The sequence below is a fragment of the Panthera leo genome, chromosome A3, assembly GCF_018350215.1.
Source record: "Panthera leo isolate Ple1 chromosome A3, P.leo_Ple1_pat1.1, whole genome shotgun sequence".
NCBI classification, from domain to species: domain Eukaryota; kingdom Metazoa; phylum Chordata; class Mammalia; order Carnivora; family Felidae; genus Panthera; species Panthera leo.
Genome location: NC_056681.1, coordinates 121,046,387 through 121,060,260, shown reverse-complemented (window position 1 = coordinate 121,060,260; position 13,874 = coordinate 121,046,387). Strand labels below are relative to the sequence as shown.

General features: G+C 34.8%; 1 protein-coding gene across 6 annotated transcripts in view; it reads right to left on the bottom strand.

The window, feature by feature from the left end:
* The window catches only part of ATAD2B (ATPase family AAA domain containing 2B), a 167,095-nt gene that overhangs the window by 56,805 nt on the left and 96,416 nt on the right, over positions 1-13,874 (bottom strand). For all 6 annotated transcript variants that reach the window (XM_042933579.1, XM_042933576.1, XM_042933577.1 and 3 more), the window contains 3 exons: positions 12,204-12,515; positions 9,740-9,875; positions 1,583-1,769 (listed from right to left, as the gene is read on the bottom strand). In XM_042933579.1, coding sequence (XP_042789513.1) covers positions 1,583-1,769; positions 9,740-9,875; positions 12,204-12,515 — 635 coding nt within the window. The remainder of the gene's footprint in view (positions 1-1,582; positions 1,770-9,739; positions 9,876-12,203; positions 12,516-13,874) is intronic.

Below are 13,874 nucleotides of genomic sequence, written 5' to 3'. Positions count from 1 at the left end.
AATTAATTATTTAATTTCTAGGTAAAATTAGTTGCTATTTTAATTAGGACCATTTTTTCCATTATATTTCTAACTTGTTACTGGGTGTATAAAAGAAAACTACTTATTTTATAATATTAACTTTGAAAGGTGTCCACCTTGCAGAATTCTCTTATTGTCCCTAATAATTTTTCAGTAAGTCCTAAAAAGTCTCCAAATATACAATCATATCACAGGCAAATATTTATAACTTCAATGTCTGTTCCAATATTTTTATCTCTCAATGTCTAACTGAATCAATTTTGCATGCCTTAATAATGGCATATTACACTTCTGATGTGCTACTAGAATCCATTTGTAATATTTACTTTATCACCATTGCCTAAGTGAAATTACTCTGTTTTCCTCTGTATTTCAGTTTAGCATCAAAATGATCTTATCCTTTAGGATTAAAAGAATTCACCCATGAAACTATCTGGATTTAGTACTTTTTGATACTCAATTTCTCCTTCCACACTTAGTGTCTGTTTAGATCCTCTCTCCACTGGATTTATTTTTAATGGTACTGGGCAATTCTCTTAACTTGCATACAAACTGCAATAATTTTGTCTCACTAAAAAGGAAAAATATGAACAAACATATAAATCAACATTATTGGAAAACACTCCCAGCCAGGATGAGTTAAATGTACAAAATTTGTAGCAAATTATTTGTATATAGTTTTTATTTAAGCCATGGGTTTTGGGGTGAAAAAAACTTTTAAATAGAGTTTTCTAAGTAGTGAATGATGCTAGGATGCTGATACTCAGACAACTGTAAGTAAAAGAGAAACGAAATCAATGCTGTGGACCATGAAATATATACATATATATATGTTTTCTTTCTACAAGATACAGAATGGTTTTCAATTAGGTAGTATATGTGTATGTATTAAATAGTTATAAAATGTACTCAAAAACACAACATAATTATGCACAATGCTCTTAAGTGTTACTACTCTGGTCATGTAATCTCTAAAAGTAGGCTAAATATCAGAGTTGAAAGTGGCATTGCCCTAACTTGTTCCAACATGATACACTTATAATAAATTCATAGTTATACGAACACCCCAGTAGAACTCTGCACTTCACAAACCGGCACAAAGTAGTTAAAAGTCAAATATCACACACACTTGACTACTGATAGAAATATATATAATTTTTAAATTGCTATCATTTTTGTGTTAATTTTCCCCAACTACATACAGTAAGGCTCTAAGTACACACTGAAATCTGGAAAGACTCTGAAACCACAGTGTTGAAAAGAGGGTCAGAAGAAGGCAAAAGAAGCTTCCTTTCTATAACGTTTAATAAAACTTTAATATAAGAAACAGGATATTAAAATTTCTGAAAAGAATGAAATATGGGGAAAACAATAAGCTCACTTTTAAACATGTTATACATCAAAAGGATCCCTGGCCTTAATATTAGAATGCTAATGAGTAACCAACAAAGAGTTAATATTCGCATTACTGTTCTTTGAAAAGACTTTATAAACACTACTGAGATACAGAGATATAAACAATTAAGAAAGTTGGAAGTACTCTGATACGGTACAAACCTACCTGTGCACATGATTCTTCAGGTGTTTTGGCACTAACTGAATAAAGTGCTGGGAGATCTAGTCTGTGCACAGAGAATTTTTCTAGAGTGTGCAAAAGTGCTGGAGCAAGGTGAGAAGTTTGACCTGAGCCTCTTTCTCCAGACAGCAATAATCTTGGCCTGTAAGAGGTTGGCTGATGATATGGTGACCTGGAATACATATAAGACATGATAATTATTTCAAAACGATACACTCTGAAGATCAGTATGAAGTATTAGGTAAAATATTTACACTAAATATGTAACTCCAAATTAATAGAATTTTCTCTTTTACTTCAAGTACAGTGAATCATTTTTTCATTAATTAGCATTTTAAAATGTTGATCTCCCTGACAATTTTAATAACCATGATGTAAAAGTATAAAAACTCATTCTAAAACAAAGTAATAATACCTGGGTATTCATTCTATCATACCATACATATTACTTGGAAAACACTTCAGACACTAAGGAGACATAGCTATTAATTATTCAAAATCAAATGTTAAGAATCCCATTTTGACAAAGAAGTAGGTATATCTGAAGATTACCCAAAATGTAGGACTTTTTTTTTAATGGTTAAAATGGTAAATTTAATGTATATTTTACCACAATTTTTAAGATAGAAAATAAATGTAGGACTTTTTCAGTGGCAGCAAATTTTGGTTTGGGGCCAATACAAACTAAATGTCCACACCCTAATACATGATGTCTAAAGACCTACAATACAGAAAGCAAATTTAGGAAAATGTATTAAACCAAGCTGAACTTACACTCTCAAGATTCCACAACCCCATTAAAATGATGAATGAAACAAGTTTATCTATCATTATAGATAACATAGGAAATTTTAAGCAATGCAGTAAGAATAAAGCAAATAAAAACTGGAATAGAAAGAAATCAGGAAAACACTGTTACTTGTAAAGGATACGATTATGCACTAAAAAAATCCAAGAGAATCAACTAATTAATAACTGTCAGAATCTACCAAAAGTAACAAGTCAGAAAACAGAAACAGAAAAATCAAAACATAATAACACCATCAATAACCAAAATAAAGAAGGAAAGAAGATCCTTTCTTTTTTTAATGTTTATTTACTTATTTTGAGAGAGAGATAATAAGAGCAAGCGAGAAAGGGGGAGAGAGAATCCCAAGCAGGCTCCATGCTATTTGGTAAAGTGTGCTAGACCCAATTTTAGAACAGTTAAACCTGTTTCAATAATAAGTACCTCACATAGTTTTAGTTTTCTTAGCAATTCTATGAAACACATAGTTTCTTCTTATTAAACAGATGAAGAAACCAAGACTCAGAGAAGTTAGGTATGAGACTGTTACAAATGGGTGGTCAAAGAGTTCAAATCTCATTCAGGTCCATATAATTGCTAAGCTGAACCACCATGCTAACACGTACACTACTCTATATTGTAATATATTACAGGGGCGCCTGTGTGGCTCAGTCAATTAAGCATCCGACTCTTAATTTCGGCTCAGGTAACGATCTCACAGGTTCATGGGATCAAGCCCCACGTTGGGCTCCACACTAAGCATGGAGCCTGCTTGGGATTCTCTCTCTTCCTTTCTCTGCCCCTCCCTCACTTGCTCGCACTCTCTCTCTCAAAATAAATTTAAAAACATTAAAAAAAATCTATTGCAAGAGCACCTGGGTGGCTTAGTCAGTTAAGTGTCCGACTTTTGGTTTTAGCTCAGGTCATGATCTCACAGTTCATTAGTACAAGCCCCACATTGGGCTGCACGCTGATGGTACAGAGCCTACCTGGGATTCTCTCTCTCCCTCTCTGTCTGCCCCTCCCCTACTCTGCCTCTCTTAAATAAACTTAAAAAAAAAAAAGTATTACAGAACAGAATAATAGAATATAATGTAGAATACACCAAAGAAAAGAAACAGATCAATAGAATAGGCAGCCAGGAAACAAATCATCATAGTTCAAAGAATTTCATACAAGATAATAAGCATAAAAAATAAATGGAAGGGAGATTATAAAATAAATGTTATTTTAAAATAGAGAAGAGGGGCGCCTGAGTGGCTTAGTCAGTTAAGCATCCGACTTCAGCTCAGGTCCATGATCTCATGGTTCAACGGTTCAAGCCCCAAATCTGGCTCTTTCTGACAGCTCAGAGTCTGGAGCCAGCTTTAGATTCTGTGTCTCCCTCTCTCTCTGCCCCTCCCCAACTCACACTCTGTCTCTCAAAAATAAATAAAACATTTAAAAAAATTTTTTTTAATTTTTTTAAATAGGGAAGATTCAGACCCTCATTTCACAGAACAAAATTAATTCTAACAAAGAAAAAACACAAGATTATGTATTTTTTAATTCATAATCTACAAACTTTTGTAACTCAAAAAATACAATCTGAATCAAATGGCAAACAATCAAATGAGACAAACAATCTGCCATTAACAGGAATGGTTCTTAATGTATAAAGAGCTTATGTTCAAAGTGTTTTAACAACAACAACAACAACAAAAAAAAACAGCTTCATGAGCAAAGGACACAGACAATTCAAAAAGAAAATAGAAACAGATAACATTTCTTAAAATGTTCATTCATTTAATAATTGGAGAATGGTTCCTATGCTAAGTCCCTCACCCTGGGTATCTAACAATACCAGTTATCATAGAGCTCACACTTGAATGGTATGAAGTAGAAAAAGGAAATCTACAAACTAAAATAATTCAGTGTGATTAACAAGCAGCACTGTTTAAGTACAGAATGCTATGGCAGACCACAATTACAGACTCAACAAAGGCTTTCCTGGACAGTGTTACAAAAGCACAAACCCAACAGGACGGAGGCAGAAAGGACAATTCCAAGAAACAAAAATAGGATGTGCAAAGGACCAAAGGCTCCTGGCCCTTTGGAGTAATAGTTCATACAACTAGCTTCTTTTAAGGTTTTAAAGCCATGTATGTATAAAGGTTCTGTGGTTAGGGGAAAGGAGAATCAGACCATGAAAACCTACAAAGGGTTTTGTAAGCCATGTTAAAAGTTTGGGACACACATTGAAGACCATGAGGAAGCATTAAGATACTTAAGCAGGGGAAGTGATATAATCATATACATGTTTTAGAAGAAAATTCTATTATCACTATGCCAGGATAGGAAATGAATGAGGGCAAAACAGGAGGAAAGATGACCAGTTAGGAGTCTGCAGTATCAACCCAGGCATGAGATAGTAATGACAGTCTAGACAAGAACAGTGTCAGAAGAGGTGAGAAGGAACAGCCTGAGATGAGACTTAATTACAGGACCTGGACATTGACTAGGTACAGAGTAAAGAAAGAGGAAGGAGTTGAGGAAGATGCCCATTTCTAGTTGCAACATCACCTTGGGTCCATGGGAGCTCTGATACCCACTGGAAGAGAAGGGGAGACCCAGTCCAGTACATAATGAAAGATCTGTGGCACACAAAGGGTGAGAGACAGCTAGAGATGGTCTAAAGCTCAAGACCAATGTTGGCTTAAGAAAGACTTGGTAGTTGGGCTCCTGGGTGGCTAAGTCAGTTAAGCACCTAACTCCTAATTTCAGCTCAGGTCATGGGCTCACAAATGGTGAGATCCAGCCCTGCGTCAGGCTCTACGCTGGCAGCACAGAACCTGCTTGGGATTCTTTCTCCCTCTCTCTCTCTCTCTGTCCCTCTCCCACTTGTGTGTGCGTGTGTGCACTCTCTCTCTCTCTCAAAATAAATAAACATTAAAAAAAAAAGAAATATCTGGGGGCGCCTGGGTGGCTCAGTTGGTTGAGTGTTTGACTTCGGCTCAGGTCATGCATGATCTCGCAGTCTATGAGTTCGAGCCCCGCATCGGCTCTGTGCTGACAGCTCAGAGCCTGGAACCTGCTTCGTTCGGATTCTGTGTCTCCCTCTTTCTCTACCCCTCCCCCGCTCATGCTCTGTCTCTCTCTGTCAAAAATAAATAAACATTAAAAAAAAAATTTTTTTTAAAGAAATATTTGGTAGTTACTAACAGATGACAAAATTTTGAAAATAACGAAAAAAAAAACATCTTTTATGAGGAAAATGTTAGATTGATATACTAAAAATAAATTTTAATACCATTAGTGAGAAGATGTTGGGAAAACTGGGTTTTCTCATGACTCGTGGTAATGGAAAAAAGCAAAATTTTCCAAAATTAAACTTGGCAATTATGTCACGTATATGCTGAAATGTTTACAAAGGATATTCCGCAACTCATTCTACTCCCAAGGACCCCCTACCTCTTAAGCATTCTCTAAATTTTTTTCATAGTATATATCTTCTAATATTTAATATATTACACTTATTGTTTCATCGATACTTATTAGATACACTCCATCTAACATGTAAGTTCAATAAGGGCAGGGATCTTTGTCCATTTTGTTCACAGACATATTCCAAGTACCTAGGACAACATATGGCACATGATGGACACTTTGATAATGTATCTGAGCAAATATGAAAGAACAAATGAACAATTCAAACAAGCAAGAAGATATTATTTTCATCTACCTGGTTGGCAAAAATTTTAAAAGGCAAACAGTGTTCAGAAATAACAAGGTTATAGGAAAAATAACCCTCTCCTACATCAGTGATAAAAATGTAAATTGGTACAACCTTTCTGAAAGTCAATTTAACAACCTGTATCAAGTTTTTAAATGTATATACGCTTTGATAGAACAATCACTGTTTTTAAAATTTACCCTAAACCATCAACCAGATAGTACTAAAAATGTATACTGAGAAAGATGCCTATCCAGATCCACATATCTATCATAAAAGAAGAAAATCGGAAATTTCAATATTTATCAATAAGATTATAAAAATTACAGAACACCCAAAATATAAAATATTAAAAGAATGACATTAAACATATACTAGCATGAAATAATGTTCCCAACATAGTGGATAAAAAAGCAAGTTATGTTAAGAGACTTACAGGAGGATTTTAATTTATATAAAAAAAATATGTAGGTCTATCTATATGCATAGAGAGAATATGGAAGTGTGGTCACCAAAACTTTAACAAAAATTACCTTCAACTGCTTGGGCTTTAATTTTTACTTTCTTCTTTAAGCTCTTCTTTATTACTTGAATTTTTCTACAGAGTATATCATCTTTCTAATCAGAAAAAACAAAGCTATTTTCATTTAGAAAACCTCAGAAATCTGTTTCTAATCCCCTTATGGCAGGTAATATACAGTAAGAAAGAAAACTTTTTTCCATCATAAGAGTTTTCTGTCAGATTGATAGACCTTAAACATCTTGACTTCTATTTCACCTTAAATTTAAACAAAGGTTTGGGGCACCTGGGTGACTCAGTTGGTTAAACATCTGACTTTAGCTCAGGTCATAATCTTACGGTTTGTGGGTTCGAGCCTCGCGTTGGGCTCAGCGCTGACAGCTCAGAGCCTGGAGCCTGCTTCAGATTCTTTGTCTCCCTCTCTCTCTTCCCTTCCCTTGCTTGTGCTCTGTCTCTCAAAAATGAATAAATGTTAAAGAACATTTTTTTTTAATCTAAATAAAGGTTTCAACATTGTTTTAGGAAACTATTCCCGGAAACAGAAACCCACCAGCAATGCCCAAGCTAGTGTTACTGGAGACCAGTGTTAAAATCATGCTTTCTACTTGTCTAGCACTTTTTCTGTATTGACCTGGCATGCTAACAAGCATTCAGACAGAAGGCCAAACCAAACCAACAACAACAAAAATGTACAGCCCTTACCAAAAGTTTATATTCTAAAGTATATGCTTCTTGGAAAGTGTGAAAATTGTATTGTCCAACCTACCCAAAAAAGCAATACAATTCCCTACCTACCTATTAAGCTCAGAAAGCAATTTAGAAATCACATACAGTAATAGAAAAAAATAGGATCCTAGGAAACAAACAGTACAGAGTCTGGCTCTGCTACCTACTATCAGCTTAATCATGGGTGATTTACTTATTTTTCATTGTGGTTCAGTTTCCTAATCTATAAAACAATGATACCACAAATGCTATATGATTGCTGAGAGGCCTATTTGTATTGCTACATATAAAGCCTCAAGCTTTATATACCTACCACATGTTTAGTTTGTAATGAACATCAGATACGAACTCCTAACCCTTTATACTCAGAAAGACAGCAAATATCACCATTTCTTCTGTCAAGCCTACCTGAACTTCCCAATGGAAACTTCTAGTTCTTCTAACACATCACTTCAGCCATATCACAACGTCTGTCACCTTCAATAACAAGAACTTCTCCAGAGTAAGACCTACTTTGTATCTTATTCATAAGCATGAATATTTTTTCAGCACCTAGTACAGTGCCTGGCATAAACACATAAAAACTGGCAGAATGGCTAGGTGAGTAAAGAAATAAATGGATGGAATTTATCAAAACATCTAAAACAAAACAAGCTTATTTCTAGGATACAGCTGGCTTCCTACTAAATAAAGATCATATCATGAACTAGAAAAGTTTACCTAAAGAAGCTAAAATTCAGCCAATTCCTTCAAAAAGGTTTAAACCAAATTAAAAAAGCCATACCAGTGATACGCATTAAATCAATGACAGAGAATGTTAATAAAAAGTCAACCTCCAAACTACACATGAAGTTTTCTAATATCAAAATCTATTTCTATATTACTTTACTAACAACAGAACTATCTCATAAAATTGAAACAAGTCTTGATAGTTTCCTAGCTCCTATCATATATTTCAAATACAAACAGGTAAAACTGTCAAAACAAATCACACACTCATACACACGCATATAGGGTAGCCAGGTAATAGAAAAAAAAAATGATTGTTTGGTTTTCCCTTAGCCATCAATAAAACAGATTTGAGAAATTACTGAAAAAGTCCCCCAAAAAATGTCCCTAAGGACATAAAGATCCAGAACAGAAGAAAAGTTACTAATAAAAGAGCTTGCTGCTAAAGAACAAAAGAAAAAAGAGTAAATGAAAATAACTTAGTCTCATTTTAAAAAATAAAAAGAATGTTATCAATGCAAATAATCAAATTAACATTTTACTGTAATCTACATAAGAGAAACTTCAAGTTGGAAGATTTAAATCTGTTCAGAATAGATTTGAAAAAATTACTTAAAAGTATAATCAATCTAGCCTTTTCTAATAAAAGTGCTATTATAGACCTGCCTGGCAGAAACATTATGATCCTATAACATTCATGCTAATTATGTAAATGAAGCTGCTACTATTTGAAAACTATTTGGTCTCTTAATTTAAAATTACATTAGCACTACTCCTGAAACCATTATTACACTACATGTTAACTAACTTGAATTTAAATTTTAAAAATTACATTAGCATTAAAATTGTTTACCCAATAAAAAGTGCATAATGAAAGCTGCTTTAACACGGATAAAGGTAAATGTAAATAGAAAACCCATAAAATCTAAATCAGAGAAGTGTAAACTAATGAAGTTTTGAAGAACCAGAAAGTTATCTGTTTATCTGTTTACTAAGAGATTTCTAATTCAGAATCTCTTTAGTACTCTTAGAATCCCTAAATTATCATCTCACGCTACAAATTAAAATATTCCAGATCACGGTTAATATTTCATTTGTGAGCATTTTAGTTCAAAATAAAAGACATAAAATCGGGGACATTCCTTCCACTCTGGGAAGGAAGGAAGGAAGGAAGGAAGGAAGGAAGGAAGGAAGGAAGGAAGGAAGGAAGGAAAAGAAAAAAGGGGAGGGGAGTGGAGGGAAAAGGGAAAGGGAAGGGAAGGGAAAGGAAAGGAAAGGGAAAAGGAAAGGGAAAAGGAAAGGGAAAAGGAAAGGGAAAAGGAAAGGGAAAAGGAAAAGGAAAAGGAAAAGAGGAGAGAGAAAGAGAAAGAAAGGGAGGGAAGAGCAAGAAAGAACGAAAAAAGGAAAGAGGGGAAAAAGAAAGAAAAAGAAAGAGAAAGGAAGAAATCACACAATCAGCTTAGAAAAAATCATCTTTAGTTGACCAATACACCACTTTATTACCACAGAAAAAAAGCATACACGGTAAAAATGTTCCTGAATTATATCCAAACGACAGAAAAAAACAAAGTCTTCAAAGTTACAACCATAAGTAATAATATACCATAATTCTAACCATAAAGTGGTAAATATTACTCTAAATTTTTAAAAAATTGGTATGTTACTTACATTGTAAAATGAAGGTAGGGTTTATGTATAGCAGCAGCTGATGACTGTTTCTTTGGTGATCCTGAGTGACAACTGGTCTCAAAAATTGATAAAGCATTCTCATCTTCACTATCATCTAAAATCAGAGTTTCTATATCTATTCCAAAAAAAAAAAAAAAAAAAATCCAAAGATTATGAGACTTACAAAGTCATTTAATATTAGTGCCCCTCCAAAGCTAAGGACAACAGGTTTAAAAATCATGTACCATTAACAAGTTACCTATCAAATACAAATCAACCAAGCAAATTGACAAACTGCAGTCTTTTTTAATAATTTGGCTCAGTAGGTTAAGCATCCGACTCTCAATTTCAGCTCAGGTCATCATCTCCCAGTTCCTGGGATCAAGCCCTGCCTCGGGCTCAGAGCTGATGGTGCAGAACGTGCTTGGGATTCTTTCTCTCCCTCTCTCTTTCTCTCTGCCCTTGACTGCTTGTGCATACCTGCACACACACCCATGAGCTCTCTCAAATAAATAAACTTAAAAAAAATTGGGAGAAAGATACATATCCTCAGTTATGAAAATCAGAGAAAAGAAATGTTCAATTCGCAGCAGAGTACCTAGTTCATACACAATAAAATATTTAACCTCCTATTTGACAAACTTAAGAAATCAAGTAATTCATGTGATATTTCATGAGAATCTATCCTTGAAAAATATAGTTTTTGAAAAATAGAAATTATAAAGACAGCAAAATGCGTTGAATGTTGATGATTTTACTATATATAATATTTTTTATGTTAGTATAATTAATTGAACAATTTTCTGGTGCAGACTACCTGCCAAATAAGGTACTAAAAACTGGGAAAATTAAGATAATTAAAACTTATTACTTTGGGGACATCTGGGTGGCTCAGTTGGTTAAGCATCCAACTCTTCATATTGGCTCAGGCCATGATCTCAGAGTTTGTGAGACAGAGCCCTGCATTGGGCTCTGCACTGACAGCATGCAGGCTGCTTGGGATTCTCTCTGCCAGCACCACCCCACCCCCCCCCACCCCAGCCCCCCACCCCCGCCCCACCGTTCCTTGCACTTGCTCTGTCTCTCTCAAAATAAACAGACATTAAAAAAATTTTTTTAAAAAGCATATTGCTTTCTCTTCAAAGTTCACAGGCCTTACTTTGGTTAGTATATGAACCTAAAGTTTCCCTGTAAATGAATGACTTGTTTTTTTTTTATGTTTGTTTATTTTGAAAGAGAAAGAGACAGAGTGAGTTGGGAGGGGCAGACAGAGGGAGAGAGAGAGAGGATGCCAAGCAGGCTTTTGCTGCCAGCACAGAGCCCAATGCAAGGCACAAACCCACAAAACCTTGAGATCATGACCTGAGCTGAAACCAAGAGTCAGATGCTCAATCGACTAAGCCACCCAGGCGCCCCTTAATGAATTTTCAAAGGTAACTTCCTATTTGTATCTCAGGTCCAATCTTGAGGCTAGAATTCAAGACCTTATACAACCAGGTTCTGATTTACTCCCTTACTAATGATTTACACTCCATTTGCACTGCACACTGCAGAATGCACTGCCAAGAACAACAAAATATATTTGATGAGTTGAATCCAGAGGGACATTATAAGCCACATAGTTAAGAACACAGGTTCTAGAGTTAGGTGCCCTAGGTTTGAGTAAGCCCTGGAACTTACTGAATGACCCTAAATAAGTGAATACGTCCCTAAGTCTTCCAGTCTCCTCCTTTACAGTATAAAAGTACCTGCCCCACTGGACTGTTTTGGGGGTTAATAAGTGACAATTTATGTAAGGGCTTTATAATAAATTAAATACAGGGGTGCTGGCTGGCTCAGTCAGTAGAACATGTGACTCCTGATCTCGGGGGTTTTAAATTTGAGCCCTGTTGGGTATAGAGATTATTTAAAAATAAAGTCTTGGAGCACCTGGGTGGCTCAGTCAGTTAAGCATCCAACTTTGGCTGTTACGATCTTACAGTTCGTGAGTCCGAGCCCCGCATCAGGCTCTGTGCTGACAGCTCAGAGCCTGGAGCCTATTTTGGATTCTGTGTCTCCCTCTCTCTCTGGCCCTCCCCTGCAAGCTCTCTGTCTGTCCTCTCTCAAAAATAAATAAACATTAAAAAATATTTTTTAATAGTCTTTAAATTAATTAATTAAATGTAAGCCATCATTATTATAGTCAACTTTTCTAAAGAGAGTAACACTTCTATGTTTAGAATCTCCCAAGCAATAACAAATAGAACATTCATTCTTTCTTTTTATAAGCATTCACTAGGCAACTACCATATGCTAGGCAATATGCCAGGCCTGGAATATATCCTGGTGAGTGAAATAGAGACATTTTCTATATTCATGGCAAATATAAAAGAATAACATATAAATAACCTTATGACGAAACTCAGAATTTATTTATGCCTATACTTGTTTCATTTTAACAATATGAAAAAGTAATTTATAGTACCTTCTTTCTTGTCACTCTGGCTAATTTCAGCATGAGGAAACACTTTTTGCAAGACTGCTAGGATGTTGTTGAAGCTTCTTTCCAGTAGCGGCTTTATGATGGGGGATAGTGCGTGTCCCGAAGACATGACAGCACGTTGAGAAGCAGGCACAATATTCTGCATTGCATGGTAAAAATCTTGAGCATTGAGCACTATTGAGGAAACATCTAGCTGCAGTTTATGACTGCTAGCATAGATCTGGGGATAACGCCTCCGCAGGGCAATGAGGGCAGCTTCAGTGCACAGGGCCTTGATATCAGCTCCACAATAGCCTAATGCACAAAAGGAAAAGAATAACAAAGGTAATAAGTTCATTCTTACAGTACCAACTATAGTTTGCAAATATATACATCTTTATTAATGTATATATTAAGAAATAATACTAAATCAATAACTATAGGCAATTTTGTTAGCAAAAACTGACCATTTAAATCACCTAATAAAATTACTCAGTAATAAAAGTATTCTGAATATTTTCATTAACAAAACATGAACTAATGATATTATAAGAAGCCATGTACTTTGTGCCAAAAACACTGATTATAATGTACAATTTTCTTCAGGAAAGGTGTTTAAAGAGTAAGTTTCATATCAATCTTTCATCAGTATTCCCAATTATCAGTTTAGTCCTCAAGATATTACACTTACCTGTAAATTTTTCTAATATCATTAATTTGCAAACACATATAAGGGAGCAGTACAAAGCAGAATATATGCAGAAATCTCAAAAACAGAGTCATTCTACTACCAACTTTGAGTGCCAACCACAAATTTATATGTAATTACCTGAAAAATTATACTTTAAAGTTGTCACCATCTATCATAATTTCAAAGGTATTAAAGGGAATAAGAATCCATTAAATTTCCATATTAATTTCCTTTTTATATACGTTTAAAACAATGGATAATCTAGTTCTAAAGTCTATACAAACACAGTGTATTACATTACCCATTACCCATATGTAACTAATTATTGTAGTTAACAGATCAAGCCCCCAGGGCTTTGAAGTCATTTCACTCATTTAAGCAACAAATACATACAAAAACACAAATAAACTCTTAGGTCTTAACCACAAAAACGAAGAAAAACTCAAACCAGCTATGTTGTTTTTATATCAGCAATTAAACTTGCATTTGGTCACTTTTATCAGTTATGCCAGCAGAGGGAACTACTTGAACCAGTTTTAAAACTAAACGCTATGCTCTTCAAAGAGTGGCATCAAGCTTATTTATCTTTTTATTCCAGGCAATGACCTTGTGGAACACTTGAATAATGAAATAAAAATGGTGATTAGGAAAACTATGAGCAGAAAAGAAACAGCCCCAGACTAACTGGCAGAAAAAGAACATTAAGGCACAAAATCAGATAAAGCAAACTGTAAGTAACTCACACATCTATAATGAAATGTACCTCTACTGTTAGTAGGGCAATCCTGTTCATCAAGTCCCACAAATAACAGAAAAATCCTCTTTGCTCCCTTTCTTCCATAACATGTACCACCGTATCATTTACCTATTATGTTTATTGTCTGCCTACCCCAACTAGAATGTGAGTTTTGTGAGTGTACGCATATTCATCAGTTTCGTTCACTAACATATCTCATATACTGAAAATAATACCTGGCCTAGCA